Source organism: Pteronotus mesoamericanus, unplaced genomic scaffold (assembly GCF_021234165.1).
Source record: "Pteronotus mesoamericanus isolate MK-2021 breed Mesoamerican mustached bat unplaced genomic scaffold, CSHL_Meso_final scaffold_174, whole genome shotgun sequence".
NCBI classification, from domain to species: Eukaryota; Metazoa; Chordata; class Mammalia; order Chiroptera; family Mormoopidae; genus Pteronotus; species Pteronotus mesoamericanus.
In genome coordinates this window covers 42,984,464-43,000,764 of record NW_026555309.1, presented here as the reverse complement: position 1 = coordinate 43,000,764, position 16,301 = coordinate 42,984,464, and the positions used below count along the sequence as shown (strand labels likewise).

General features: G+C 45.5%; 1 protein-coding gene across 6 annotated transcripts in view; it reads right to left on the bottom strand.

Moving 5' to 3' along the window:
• KHDRBS3 (KH RNA binding domain containing, signal transduction associated 3) overlaps positions 1–16,301 on the bottom strand; it is a 117,081-nt gene that overhangs the window by 20,500 nt on the left and 80,280 nt on the right. For all 6 annotated transcript variants that reach the window (XR_008530563.1, XR_008530564.1, XM_054590102.1 and 3 more), the window contains one exon: positions 11,706–11,788. Coding sequence is in view for 4 of the 6 variants with exons in the window: in XM_054590102.1 (XP_054446077.1) it covers positions 11,706–11,788 (83 nt within the window). In the remaining 2 variants the exon portion in view is untranslated. The remainder of the gene's footprint in view (positions 1–11,705; positions 11,789–16,301) is intronic.

Below are 16,301 nucleotides of genomic sequence, written 5' to 3'. Positions count from 1 at the left end.
CTACATTGTCTCTTGAGAAAGATGATCTCAGCTGGAATTTGCAACGCCCAGATTCCACCGTGTCCATTTAGCCTCTGTCCAGCAAATATTTACAGACATCTAGTACGTGCCGGGCAATGGGATGCAGCAACAAACGTCATCTGGTCTTTGTGATGAAACGCATTTAGTGTGCAAGTCAGGCACGCACACGCAAGGCAACAGAGCCTGCAGTACTGCGAAGCCAGGTGCCCTCTGAAGGGCTCAGAGGTGGGTCCTGAGCCAGCTCCGGGGACATGGGGACGCCTCCCAGAATGAGAAAGGGTGTAAGTTGACAGCTAAGCCATGCAAAAAGGAAGATGGTATTCCCAGGACAATGACAACGTGCTATCTGGAAATAGTAAGGGAGCAGTGAATCGAAGACAGAGGGCTGTCTCTGAGGTCCCGTGGCCCGAGTGCCATGGAGTCAGGAGAGAGGTCCAGTCACCCTGACCAGCAGGGGCAGATCTCTCTACCATCTAACTACCATTCATGGCATTTTTGCAGTAACAAAAACTATGTCTGCATACTTTTTCAAAAAGCCATGTAAATCGGGGGGCAAGATGAGATGACTGGAGAGAGGGAAGCTGTCCCACAGTCAAAAGCAAACGCCAGAGAACCTTCTGGGACAGGCGCTGAAATGCCTACTTGGTGGCCTGGGCGGGTGCACACGCAAACGTTCACTGAACCACACGCTCCGGGGCAGGGTGGCTTCCTGTCCTTTGCTGTCCCTGCAAGGCTAAGTTTACTTTCCTTTCTTGGTCCTACTTTCACGTATGCTTCTCATCCTACTGGAATCAGTTTGGAAGACAGCCTGGAATGAAGAGTGAAGAGCCAGGCTTTGGAGTCGAGCAAACATGATCAGAATCTAGGCTCCCGCGTTTATCGTGTGTAAGCTTAGGCAAAGTTAATTCAATATTCTCTAAAATAGTTTTAAAAATAAATCTTCTATAAGGTTGTTGTGCCATTTAAATAAGATAAGGCTCCATTATTAAGCTCTTATTCAAGGACAGCTGTTATCAGTACTATTGAGGCAGAGGTTCTTTCAAGCACTATTTTCACCGGAGTGCTTACTTTGATGTCGCTCAACCTGTTTCTGCTCAGCGAGAGTGAGGACTTTATCTTTAGTGATACAAGTCAAACAAAAAACACACCAATAACTAATAGCTTCCCTCTATTCACACAGTCCTCTGTATTTTCATAATTTCATGTAATTTTCAGGAAGGTGAGTACTATTTTGTCCTTTCACTTTCTTAATTAAATGCAAGGTTTCATAGGGTTTGCTGTTGGCTTGCTCAGACACACACAACGGAGCTGGACTCAAGGCGAGACCTGTCTTTGGACTTAAGCTTCAATATTTCTACTGTGGCTGTTAATTTCAACAATAAATTAATTTCTCAGAAACGCTAACATTTAGAACTAAGATTTCTTATGAAGAAACACAAAGGAACAGATGCATTTTCATAGCTTATTTTTCTGGCAGCAGCAGATTCTAAAAAATTTATCAACTACATATATCATCACAAGGCAACCCAAGAGATTGTAACGAAAATTCTTTGCATAAAGCATCAAAACTCCATTTTAGAATGTGACAGAACATAATCGTCACAGTCTGGGGTGGCAGGGAAAGTCTTGACTGTCCCCAAGTGAAAAGGAGACTGGGGAGGCTGCTGAGAACTAATTTCGAAAGAATGAAATATGTACTTAACAAGTTTAGAAAGCCTAAAAAGCTTTTTTGGGCCGTGAACAAAATAAAGTTTGGGTCCAGCGCCCATATATTTGCATTTCTGCCCGTGAACGCCCAGGTCCAGCTATGTGCCAGCACGTGCCGTCTCTGGGACTGGAGTCTCCGGCTCTTCCCGCAGCATCTGAAACGGCCCATCAACACTGAGGAGCAGTTCACAGCACATTCCGTGAGGCCATTTGTTAATGGGGTTTGTTTGCGGGACCTTGAACTTGGTTTTGCAGCCAATACTTCCATCTGCTACACTAAGGGCTCTTTGTGGGGAGATTTCTGATAGATATCTTTGGTAGTTGGATTTCAAAGCCACTACATATTACCCTTTAAGGAAATTTAACTGTGATATGCAATGTTGGTGCATGTGAAATATTACATATGTGAATACTGGACGGACCTTATCTGAGTGTTTATGGGATTGTCAACAAACCTGCGAGACAATAACAGGCCGGCAAATGGTTTTCAGTGTTTTTGGAAAATCTGGCAGCACACTAACTTGCAGTAATCTGCGTATCAAATTATTCATCCTCATTCTTCAAATATGTAGAATTTAAAAAATTTCAACTACGCTACCTCCAGCCCTTGTATTTAAATTCAAATTTACCATCAAGACATTTGGATGGGAATACCTACTCTGTTCTAAAATTACTGATGTCAAGTAAAATTCCAACTGTCCATGTTTATTCAATAAATATTCACTGAGCACTTTTGATGTTTTAGGCACTGTGCTAGGCAATGGTAGAAACAACAGTGAACAAATTTAAAGAAGGAGACGAGACATTGATCGGACAATTACTTCAATATAAAATTGCAGCTAGGAAGGTATTATGAGAGTATGTACAACAACGATAGCACATTAAAGAAATCACTCTGTTGTCCCGCACGCGGTACACAGATGAGGTGCGACAGAACTGGAGAGGCGAAAGGCCCGCTTTAGGGGCCAACGGTAATTTCAGAGGCTGTTTTTTCTCCCTTGACCAGTCTTACTCAGTTTATCAGCATTAATAATCTGATCGGAAAACCGACATTTTGCTTTAATGCTGCTTTGCTTTACTGTTAGTTTTCAATTTCATTAATTTCCACTCCTATCTTTCTTCTTTCCTGTCCTCTACTGACTTGGGGTCTGATTTGATTTGATTTTCCTTGGTAGCTTCTCAGATGAGAAATTAGGGATTTTATAGGCTAATAGTGCCAGGCGCTCCTTCAACCTGACAATGGCCCTCTGAGGTGGCTCCCCCTGCCACCGCCCAGGTGAGACCGCTGGGCCGCAGGCGCACTGTCAGCAGACGCAGCGCTGGGGTCCAGGCCCGGGCAGCCCCGCTTGGTCGCAGGAGGCCCACCCCCCTGCCTCACCGGCCAGGTCTGGACGTGGCCTTCACAGGGGCCGTTCCATCTATGCTGCTCCAGCCACGTTGATATGCATATATTTTCCTCTGTATCTAAACTGTCTCCCCTCTTTCCCGGAACCTGCCAGAAGCTGCCTCTTCTTTTTATACGTACACCATCAAACACTCGTTATATAGCAAGTCTGGGCACTTACAGTACAAATGTTGGGTCAAAGGTCACATACACAGTCAAGGTTCCTGCTGGGCACTCGCAGATGACTTCCTACAAGGAACACACTCCTTCAGGGTGGCAATCACGGGCAGCGAAGAGCTTCCGCCACGCCTGCGTCTCTCCGGCACCTCCGGCTGTGCGTCAGGGACGGGAGGTCTGACTAGGCTCCGAGGCGCTCAGGCTCCCCGGCGCTATCGTGCACCCTCCTGCCCGAGCCGCTCTGGGCTCTGGCCGCACGCCTGGGCCTGCACGTGCTCTGGTCGCACAGAAACAATCTGGACTCAGTGGGGCCTTCCGTAGCTTTCTCTTTCACAAGTGGGGGATCTAACACCATGTGGCACCCAGGACATGTGACCCCAGAAGTTTGTCGAACATCTGCTGAGTGACTTACACCTGCTACCTCATATGATCCCAATCTTGTAAGTCAAATAGTATTGTCATCGTTTTACAGATGAGACAAGAGGAATCAAAACCATTGAATAACTTGGCCCAAACCCTACAGCTGAGGAAGTGACGGAGCTGGGATTCCAATCCCGGTCTGCATAGTTTTATAGCCAAGTCTTTTCATTAAATCATGCCACCTAAGACTGAGGTATTATACAACTGTTATACCTCCCCCCCCCCCCCCCACTGAATGACATGCCAAGGTTGCAGGTTTGATCCCCGATCAGCACACATACAAGGGCCAATGAATGCATAAATGAATGGCCCAACAGGTCAATGCCCGCCCCCTTCCTCTGTCTCTCTAAAATCAATCAATAAAAAACAATTATTCTAAAAAACATTACAAAAACATTTTAAGAATGTACAGAACATGGGGAAAACAAACAGGGAGACTCACGGAGTAGATCTTTCTCTAACAGACCCAACAATTCCGGAGTAAAGATTTACAGTCGGGGGTTTGATGCCAACATGCCCACTTTTCAGAAACCCTGTCACAAAAGCGATATTTTTGCAACAAAGCTCTTTCCCTGGCACGCTGTCTCTGTGCAGCATCTGTCCCTGGTAGGAATGGCTGGTCATAGGCACAGCCCTCTCAGTGCGTTAAGCAGATGGCGGCGCCACATCCGAATGATGCAGAGCATCTCCCTGCTGGACTTTGTTTTCACACATGACCATTATTCCACAATTCCTCAGTGATGAACCTCGTGTGTGGACCGATTTGTCAGCACCGCATGCCTCTGCCCGGCCACGTGTCACCACACACCTGTGGGCACCGTGCACGAAGAGGCCGCGTGGTGAACATGGGGGTTCTGGGATCCTCCACTTTCACAGGGACAGAGCTTTTGACTCGCTGCTTTCCAGCTCGGCTAAAGGACATGGCGCTTAAAGAGAACTGGATGTGAGGCCCAACGTACTAGCTATGTGACTCGGCCAAGAGCATATTCCTGGAATATCGGTTTCCTCACTCGGACAATGAACGGCTGACAATCTTGGGAATGAAATGAAATAAGCATGAGAGCGTCTAACGTAGCAGTTAATACTTGGCAAGTACCCAATAGGTATCTAATTTTTTCAAAGTTTATTAACTAAATGAATCCTAAAAAATGCTTTTCTCTGTTCTTCATGAGTTTATGTCTGAGGACTTTCCTGATGAAGTGATGACATTTCTTAGCCTATTTTCAGTACAGCCAAGGGGTCAGGTTTAGTGGGAGGCCCTGTAACTCGGGGGAAGCCCCGTGGTGCTTCTCAGGGTCACTGGGTCAAACTTTGGTTCGCCGCATCCACGGCAGCTGACTCACGAACCAGGCGATCAGCGGGCGGCACAGCATCGGCCAAGCGCCGGCCTCCGCGGACCGCGACCAGGGCTTGGGCCACCAGCTCCACCACCTTCCTGCCAACGACTTCCTATTACTGTCTACACCGATTTCAACTTAAATCTATCATAATTGAATTGTAGCAATAATATTCATAAAACTGTGGGCTTAAGGTGTTAATTATACTTCCCCAATAGCTTTGAAATCTGATCACTAAAACAGTGAAAAGCCTGTCCTTGTACCATCTGAAGTCAGGCTGTGAAACCCAGGGACATGGGCACCCTCTGAGAAACACTTGGCGAAGGGAAAGAAAACAGACCGAAAGCAACAAAGTCCTGACTGCGTGATGCGGGCCCCTTACCAAACTTCTCTGTACCTGCTTTCTGAAGAGTAAAACAGGGGTAATATCTGCCTTCTAAGGTTAAAATTAAGACCAGAGAGGATGTGTGCGTGGAGGTGTGCCCCCCCGCCCCCCATGTATACTCATCCGAATGCAACCAATACGCAGCATGCTTATTAACAGTGATTCTTACACGTTACGCTTTGGCCTTGGGCTGTTCTTCTTTTTTCCGTTTTAGGCTGTAGCTTCACTTTTTCACTGTTGTCCTCCTTCCTTTTTATTTTTTACTGCAGGGTCCTTGACCAAGAATTCAAGTATTTACAGGTTTACACTGTACTTGGGTTGGTACCTCTGCTTGCGGTCCACGCTTGCATAATTCCATGGGAGCAGCGTGTTGGTTGAGAGCTCACCACCTAGGCTGCGTGGACAGTCTCCTTCACAGCAGCTGCGCAGAAAGGAACCAGAACCCCAAAAGCCCAGGCCAGGTAGAAGTATGTGTGGCAAACATTTTACAAGGCATGGTTAAAAACTCTTAAGCCTGGCCAAACCTTTATCATTTTTTAATGTCCGAAGCTACCAACCCTGATACAACTCAGCAGTATCTTCCAAAAGATAGTTTTACTGCTGTTTAAATGACTACAACTTAAGTTAAACAAGTCGTTTTCAAAGTGAAAATCCCCACTTATTTTCCGACCGTGCCAGGGCAGCTCTTGAGAAGACAGTGCTGGGAATATCGTGTGAAAGCGGCCAACAGACACGGCTGCAAACCAGGGAACAGGGCCGGACAGCAGCGACCTTGGTCTCGCTGCTTTCCTTGGCATCGTTGCTGGGAATGCACCCCGGGTACCCAGTCCCCGTAGTGCTGACAGCCTTCACCGTTCTGCTGGAGGGAGAAAGGGGCTTTGGTTTGGTTTTGTCGCAAAAACAAGTCAGTGATTTTGTATTTTGAGAAAACTTCCTTAGCTGGATCGTGGTTTTTAGAGCCAGAAGCCTGAGCTCCAGTACTTTTCAGCCGCGTCTTCCGGAGAACACGGCCGAATGTGCCAGTCCTCAAGTGCTGTACTCGGGGGACGGAGCGCGCAGGGCCGCTGCGAAATGATCACACACGTAAAGGACACAGACAGCTGAGCGCCAGACTTAATAGATTCGCCAAAATTGCCAGCTATTATTTTTCATTTCTTTAGCCACTTTAGGTGTTTTCATGAAAATCATAGTGATTTGGGAGGATGAAATATGTTCTTGAAGTACAGTCAAACCACAGAGTGCTGTGGAAAATTAGTATGTCACTCTTCAACCTGTCCAGAAACTATTATTTTTACCGCACACTCAGCCACTTCTGTGCGCTTGGAGGGTTATTAGCACGTGTTTGAAACCCTTCTGTTCTCCTTCCTTTATGATCGCTCAAGGAATCAAATGTTTCTTTGGAGAACTTAAAACTCTTCAGAAACACGGACCCAAACTAATGTGCTTTTTGTAAATAAAAACTGCATCTAAGGTGTGAGCATGATGACCTGATAAACAATGGAGTGAAACGGTTACCGCAGCCAAGCTCACTGACATGTCTTCTCAGGGCCGCCTCCTCCGTGTGACGGGAGCCCCTGAAATCCACTCTGTTCAGCACACTTCCCCAGTCAAGGCAGTACCATATTAACTACAGTCATCAGGCTGCAAATTGTCATTGTTGTTAGGGTTATAAGTAAGGCAGCAAATGAAAATGAATCCCTTAGTTTAGAATGAAATGGATCTATTTCCAAAGGATGTCCTAGAGCAAAATCCACAACTTCTGTGAAGGCTCAAGTCCTGTGTGGGGAGGGGCAGGTCCCTGAGGTTGGGGGGCGTGTATTACCTGCTCTTTCTTATTCCCGGGAGCTAGTCAGGGGCTGTGCGTCCATAGGAAGTGATCAATAACTATTTTGAGCTGCTGGATATTAGAACTATTTCAATACTGTGAAGATCCATCCATATTTCTCTGCACAGTGACGGCTGACAGCTTGTTACTCATTAACTGTGTGAAGTTAGATAAACAACGCTTTGTTCCACACAACAATATCAGCGCTATTGGGATTGTTACAGAAATCAATGGGGAAATGTAGCTGAACTCCACCGAATTCTCTAGCACTCTGCAGGGACTCTCACTCGTACTCTAATTTTAATGCAAGATACTTGAAAGCTGGGGGGAAAATTCCTAATTTGTAAAACTCCTGAGAGAAATGGTTGTGTCTGCAACTAAAGTCCCAGGAAGGGACTACAACTGATGAGGCTGAACAGCCATCCCTGAAAGGAGCCCTGCCCGTGGCACGTGGAGGCCCTGAGGCCAGCCCATCACCCGTGGTCCTGCCTACCTGTCTTCACCAGACCGTGGCAGCTCACCTAACCCCGGTGACAGCAAGCGAGGACACCGCCTGCCCGCAAGGGCGGACGCGGGCACCGCAGCCCAGCGCCCTGGGGATCACTGCCCCACACAGTCATTCCAGGTGTGCTGGCACCTGCTTCTGGTGACCACGCCCCAGGCGAGGGGACTATCAAGTCCATCTGGAGCTGCAGAGGGAGGGCAGGAAGCAGGGTTTCGGGCGCAGAACCCCCTTTCAGTCGCCTCACTGAGCGCCCTCGCAGAGCAGGCCTCCTGCACGGCCTGCTCCCTCCACCTGCCTCTCAGGGACCGTGGGCTCCCCTGCCTCCTTCAACCTCCAGGTCACCTCAAATGTACAAGCTCAGGTGGGGCTGACCGAGGTGAGACAACTCGCCCAAATCACAGACTCAGTGAGCGTTTAAGTTGGGATTGGAGCCCAGGTCTGTCAAATGCGTAACTGCCACGCATCTCTGATGATCCCTGTACACCCGGGGAAGCTGTCCTTGAGCCGGTAACTCTAAAGGCATGTGTGTAACACATGTCCCGTGGCATCAACGAGTCCTATCTTACTCACAGACCAAAACATCAGAAGAGACACTGTAAAGGGTTAGTAGGACTTCCCGGATTCCCTTTCTGCATGGGGGGGGGGGGGGGGGGGCGCGGGGGGTTTGACCGGATGGTCCCAGGAAGCGCGGGCCCCACCCACAGGCTCCACTCCGTGCAGGGTGCCAGAGACACAGCCCAGCGGGGCTTTCACTCGAAGCTCCTGAGAGAAATCTGCAATCTAAAGTTTTCTAGTGACCACGTGGGGGAAAAAAGGAAAAAGAATCAGGTGGGATTCACTTGAATTAGATACAGATTTTACTTTTTGGGGATGTGGTTCACACTTGCAGCGTACCTCCGCTTGAACTAGGCCACATGCTGGTGGCCACCGTGACAAGCAGGGCAGCCTGAACTTTTGCTGGGACCAAAGAGCACTTTCACAACAGCTTTGTCATCTAAAAGTAGACCACGGAAAGAATTTGCAGCAATAGTGAACCATATAACTAGAACATGGAACATACTTCCAAATGGTGAATTGAGAGAATTACTGGCGTATGAAATTAATGTTACAGAACCCGAGCTGTGAGAATCATGGAATTTTAGCCTACAGACCATGGGGTGCTACATGGTGTTACTTATCTGTTAGTGACTAAGTGGCTATGAAGGCAGTTTGCTCTTTGAGAGTGGTGGCGGTGAATGTTGTTTGCCGAAAGGATCTCATGTAAAACTGGAAAAGCCAAGCTCTTCACTTCACTCGTGCATACCGACTGGGGATCGAACACGCAACCTGGATACGTGCCCTGACCAGGGACTGAACCTGCGACCTTTCAGTCTGCAGGGGAACACTCCAAACAACAGAGCCACACCGGCCAGGGCAGGAGAAGAAATCTGGATACACAAAGAGACAGCAGAGAGGCACATGCAGAGGGCACAGGGATGGCAGCCACCTAGGAGTCACGGAGAGAGGCCTCGCGAGAAACCGCATCTGCCAACACCTTGGACTTGGGACTTCCAGCCTCTGAACTGTGAGAAAATAAAGTTTTGTTCCTTGAGTCGGTGGCATTGTGTGGTGATGACTCCAGCAAACTAAGCCAGCGCGTACCCGGTTCTGCCTGCCATTCCGTGCCGGAGCGGCCCCACCTGGCCTATGGTGGAGCGCCTGCCTGCCGAGCAGGACACCGCCTGCGCCAGACAGGCGGGTCCGAGGCTGGCTCCTCCTCTGCTTGTGTGTGGCAAGGTCTTCAGCAAGTTACCTAATTTCTGTGGATCACAGCTTTTCTTTAAACGGACTCACGTCGACGTCACGGCTTACGAGGACTAACTGAAGATTCAGAATTCCTAACAGAGTCCCCGCACCAGCCAACGCGCACAGCTCTCAGACCACCCCCGTGCTCCTTCGGGGAAGGTGAGTGGTGGCGCGAAAGAGCTGGCTTCCAACCAGGCAGCTGGCTTTCGTGGTTCTTTAGGGGAGCCGTCCCTGACGCTCAAAGGGCTTATCCTACGTGACGCACTGGCCTCAAAACTGGCTCTGCCCCCAAGCTCACCCCCTTGTATCCGGCCTCGCGACTGTCACCCAACTAACGTCTCTGAATCCAAGTCCCAACACCTCGGTCCCCTGCACACGGCCTCTACTGGCTCCCTTGTGCTGCCACAGTGGCCTTGTCCCTGTCCTCATAAGGGGCTACGTGGGTGATAACTCCGGCCCACTGCCGCCGCCGCCCCCCTCTTCCGCTGCTGCCCCCGGCCCTGCCCCCCCCCCCCGCCCCGCCTCTGCTCTGCACAGCCACGTGACGCAGCCCGTCCCGCCTCTGGGCCTGGCTCTTCCTCCTCGGAAACGCCCTGCCTGTCTGTGGCCGCCGGACTCCTGTCCTCTCTCCTCTCTCCCCGTGACATTCCCTCAGTTTTCCCAAACACACTTATGGCTGCCTCCTGATGGAAATGCTGACTTTTCCTCAGACCGCTCCCAGGGGCTACCACATCACGCTCGTATTCGTTTCCTTCTAATCTGGGAGCTTTTCCAGGAGACGGTCTCTGTCTCGATCACCTTCGCACTTGCACACTGAGCACAGCGCCTGACACACAGCAGATGTTCAGTAAACACTGGCTACCTACGTGACCAAAGGAGCGAATGCTTGCGGTCAAGGACCTTAACGGTCCTCGCAGCTTAGAGTGGAAAGGCCCTGTCAGGTTTCCAAGTCGGGGCTCACATTCTGGACTAGTCATCTACTTCTCTGAGCCTCAGCTTCATCATTTGAGAGATGGAGAGACATCAATTCCGTGTGTGATTTTTTTTTGGCGAAGCACTTAACCTTATGGTCTGTGTCCCCCTTTCCTTGATTAATACAGCCCTACCCTCTCCCTAGAGCGCTGGACACCTCACTGAGGTCCTGCATGTAAGGCCTTGTCTTGAGGTCACCAGAGTCAGGCCACGTGGGCTGTGCCAACGACGTCTAGGACACAAACACGACGCCCAAGGCTGCTACCAACAAAGACCAGAGGGCAAAGTTAGAAGGACACTCGATTGTTGCAAGTAATATAAGGAAATAATCTGGCAAGATAAAAAAGGAAATAAATTTTGAAACCCCTGTCAACCTCAGGATCGAGTGAACATATGAAAGTACCTACCTGCTCAAACCGTGCCCGGTACCCATCTGAGTTCAAAGCAGATTAAGGCTTCATCAGAGTAACCACAGAGTGCATAGTTTTAATGCTTCATGAAGCCAGTATTTTGTTTTGTGCCTATCTTTATTCTCCACTTAGAATTTTAAACATGAAGCAAGAGATTTCTAGGCACTTAGGGAAGCATTCTGAATGGAATAAACACTGATTTCAAACAGCAATGAACATCAAGGTATACATACCATCAGAAGAGGTAACTGTGCAGCCATTTTGCCTCTGATAACGTTTATTTCTGAATAAATACTTCTTTGGAAATGAATGCAAACTAACTTATTAATGGGAATCTGAAGTTGTTAGAAAACAGAAACACGTCTACTACGAAATGGAAATATTCTGTGATTCCAAAACAAAACTTTTGGTACTTTTTTCCCTGGGCACGGACAAGGCAGGACGTTCACCTCTTTCTGAGGAGAGTTTGGGCCTTAGGACCCGAGGAGGCAGACTTCTAAGATGTTGTTCCGCCTCAGAATGCACTGAACAGTTAAGCCCTTAGAGGGAACAGAATTCCCTTTTATTTCCCAAGCCTCATTGCTTGAACTCTTCAGTGAACGGTGGAGAAGGAATACCCGCCGGCTGGTGGGACAGAAAGTGTTTCCACAAAGCCAAGCAGGCCACGTTCAGATGCCCTCCCGGGCCGGTCGTCACCGCCCTGTCCCCGAGTGTACAGATGTGGAAGGGCACGCAGCCGGTGCTGGGGCCCAGTGACGCGGACAGACAGGCTCTCACCTCTGGGCTGGGGCGCTGTAGCTGTTGTCATAGGAATCGTAACTCTGGTCGTCGTAAGCAGTGCTGTATCCGTCGTCGTAGTCCTACAACAGAACAGGACAAGCACAGACACATTCAGAGAAGCATCTGGAAAGAAAGGGGCGTTCTGCTTTTAGTGAATCCTTATTAATTAGATGCCACTGAACGAGGCATCTAATTACAGTGTGAAGGAACACAGGAATGACATCGATGAACAATGACGACACGGGGGTAATTTCCGAAAGCAGAGAGACACTGGCAGAAATGGTCAGCGTCGACATTTCCACAACTCTGGAAATTAACCGAAGGCTTGCAGAGGCCTAGGGAGCATTAGTTTTTTTTAATGGCCCGATCTTGGTTTTGTGCTGTTTTAACTTGTCCTATTCCCACCCCTCACCCTCGGCTGTGCAGGAACCTTGAACTCTAACAGCCACAATCCCTATGGAAAACATAGGCCGGGGGACACTGGAGGGGACAAAGCTGTATCAAAACCCCGTTCTCAGCGGGATGTCTTTATCTGATACGGCTTGGCGCGCACCCCATGAAAACCCCTTTTCTCTGGGGGTATTTGAAGATGATAATCAGAGGAAGTTATTTAAAATTTCTGTTGCCTGAGGTGGTGGTGAAAAACTAGAGCAAATAACAGGCTAACAAGAAAAAGCGGGGAAGGAGATGTCAATATGGGCTTGGAAAGCTGTGACATACGCCCAGGAACCTAAAAGACTGTGTGCATGCAGTGTCAGGTGTGCGCCCAGGAGACCTGACAAGGCCCTGGGCTCTGCCCTTGAGCTGCCCCTGAGGTTCTGTATGAGAGAGAAAGACGAAGCTAAGACGGAGTTAGTTGTAAGTTGACTGGTTGAGTACTTAAAACATGCTCAACGGGCACACATATGCTCCTGGCAAAGACCAGGGGCTTAGTTTCTCATCATTCAGTAAAATCCCTGTCCTCTCATTAGCTGATCCCTAAGGTAACACAGGGGAGACACTCCAGTGACAACTCATAACAAATACAGGCTTTATAATACTTGCTTGAAAAAGTCACTAAACCAAAATAAAAACCAAAGAGAAATCCAGTGGAAGTAAGAGAATTTGATTTCCAGTTGACATATTATGTTAAATATCCAGTTTTAAACAAAAAAGTGACATGCAAAGAAAAATGCAAGTATAATCCCTACACAAGGAAGTACATAAACAATAGAAACTGTCCCTGAGGAAGTTGAGACATTGGACTTGTTAGGCAAAGACTTTTTAGATCAGTTATTTGAAATACAGGGTCCAGTAGAAGTAAGGCCTGCTTGAGTATGGTTGGCAGGGTAATAATGTAGGTGTAATAATTTATGGTTTTCATTTGCACATTTCACCTAAAATGTTATATGGTGTGCTTGAGTGTGGTATTGTTCTGTTACAGAATTACATACTTATGATTTTGTAATAAAAGATTTTATAATAAATAAGAGGCGCTATTTGTGCCAAAGTCTGTATATTCAAGGAACTAAAGGATGAGCTGCGTCTAAAGAGCTAAAACAAAAATGTATGAGAACAATGCCTCACGAAGTGAAAATATTAGTATGAATATAGGAAATAATTTCTGAAAATCCACAGAAATGCTTGAATTGAAAAGTGTAGTAACATCAGACCCAAAAATTCACCATAGAGGTTCAATAACAAATATGACTAGACAGAAGAAAGAATTAGTGAACCTGAAGATAAATCCATAGAGATTATCCAGTCTGAGGACGGGAGAAATGAAGAAAATATACGGGGTCTCAGAGACCTGTAGGCCACCAGCAAACATGGACATATGTATAATGAGCTACCCAGAAGGTGAAGAGAAAAAGGAGTAGAAAGATTATTTGAAGAAATAATGATTTAAAACTTGCCAAATTTGATTTTAAAGAAACCTTTATTCTACACATCCAAGAAGCACCACTAATCCAAGTAAGATAAACTCAACAAAAACCCTCAACTAGACATACTGTCTTCAAAATACTGAAAGACCAAAAGAGAAGGGTTGGTAAGAGAGAAGACACTTTTCATGTGCAAGAGATCCATAATAAGATCAGAAGCTGATTTCTTAATAGAAACTCTGGAAGCCAGAAGGCAGTGAGATCCCAAGTGCCAAGTACTGAAACAAAAAGACTGTCAACTAAGTATTCTCTATCTAGCAAAACTATCCTCTGAAAGTAGAGAAATTAAGATATTTCCAGGTAAACAAAAACTGACAGAATACAACATCAACAGAAGATATGCTCTATAAGAAATACAAAAAGGAGTTCTCCAGGTAAGTGACAGGTCATTAGATAGTAACTTGAATCTACATTTTAAAAAAACAACATTGGTACACGGAATTATTTGGGTAAATATAAAAGACAGGAGAAAATGTATTTCCTGTTGTATTTTTTTTATTCTATTTCATTTAAAAGACAACTGCATAAAGAAATAATTATAAATCTGTGTTGATAAACACACAAGGTATAAAGCTGAAATTTGTTTTGAAACACCACAAAGGTGGGGGTGAGAATGGACTTACAGAGAAGCAAAATTTTTGTGTACCGTTGAAATTAAGTTGATATAAATCTGATAAAACTAATACAAACTAATGTGTAAGTTGCAATCTGCAGGACAGGCTAAGAAAAAAATATTTTTTAAAAACTAGAAAAATAAATGACAATAGAATTAAAGTGATGCAGTAAAAGTATCTATTCAACAGAAAAGGAGGTAGTAAGGTATAAAAAAGACATTAAGACATATAAATATAAATGGATTAAACACACAATTTAAGGGCAGAAATTGGCATCTTGTTAAAAAAACATGATCCAACCACATGCTGTTTACAACAAACACACTTTAAATTCAAAGATGAAAATGTATTGAAAGAAAATAAGTGGAATAAAATATACCATGGAAATACTAATCAAAAGAGAAGTACTGCAGCTATACTATTATCAGACAGAATCGACTAAGACAAAAATTTATACCAGAGGAAAAAAAGGACATTTATTTACAGTGATAAAAGTGTCAATCTACCAAGAAGATAAAATAACTATAAAAATGCATGCACACATATTCAAAATAAACATTTATAACACCAACTCAGCCAGCATAAAACAAAAACTGAGAGAACTGAAGGGAGAAAAAGACAATTCAACAATAATAGTTGGGAATTTTAATGTCATACCTTCAATGATAAAGAAACTAAAAAAATCAGAAAAGAAATAGAAGATCTGAACAACAATACTATCCAATTACAACTATGAGACAGATACAGAACACTCTACCCAATAAGAGTAAGAATATACAATCTTCTCCATTATACTTGGAACATTCTCAATTATACATGGAAAATTCTCCAGAATAGATCGTGTATTTTCCCAATTCAAAATTCACTACAAAGCTAAGTGACCAAAACAGACCTACAGAACAGAATTGAGAGAACAGAAATAAACCCTTACATTTGTATAAGTATCTCGAAGGGATGACAAATTATATACATACATATGAACATAATCCAGCAAACTGCCTAACATGTACTAAGGTAATTTAATGGTAGGTAATCATTTTAGTAACTGGTATGTAATAAATGCATATTCCCATAAAAGAATAAAGTTAGAGTATTACCTCACGACATATACAGAAGTTAATGCAAAATGCATCATATGTACAACTAGAGCACAAATTATTAAACTCTAAGAAAAAAACAGAGGTGCAAATCTTTGTGATCTTGGATTGGTCATCAGTCTCTTAGATAGGCTGGAAAAAGCACAAACCACCTAAGAAAATAGAGAGTAAATGAACTTCATCTAAATTTAAAAGTGTCAAAGGACACTAGCAAGAAAGTGAAAAGGCAATCTATGTGATGGGAGGGAATATCTACAAATCACTTACCCGATGATGGTCTAGTGTTCATAACACACAGAAAACTCCTACCACTCAACAATTTAAAAAACCCAACAAGGACAAAGACATTCTCCTAGTTCCACTGGGGACAGACTTCAAACTGAGAAAAACTGAGGACATTCCGCAGTTCTGACAAGCACACGATGGTTATTTTAAAGGCATGATAGAAGCCTAAGATGCTCAGGGAAATGGTTACTCAGCGGCATTTACTTCTGTGAAAGTGCAGCCTGCCCCTCCAATGGTTTCTAAGTTTCCGGGGATAGTAAACTACTTAGTACTTTGGACTTATTAGTATCTAATTAATACTTAAATGAGCCTAAAATTAACATTGAAACATCTCAGAACACAAGTATTATCAATGCTAATGAATTTAATGATTAGCACCAGACCTTCTGAGGTAGAAAAACCTGGCCCTGGGGTAAGAGGAAGGACCTGGAGTTATAGGCAGTCCTGTAATTTACTACTGAGGGTTTCGGGGCGGCTTGTTCACTTGTGGGACTCTGAGCCTTTATCTGTACAATGTGAATCCTGGTTTGTATCTTGATGGGATGAGAAATGACCGTATTTTGCAGTGTAAAGTGCATACTTTTTTGCCCACATTTTGGGGGAAAAAATAAGGATGTACATTATACATGGGTAGTACTAATTCCGTATCTACCTTTTGCGATGTATAAATATTGT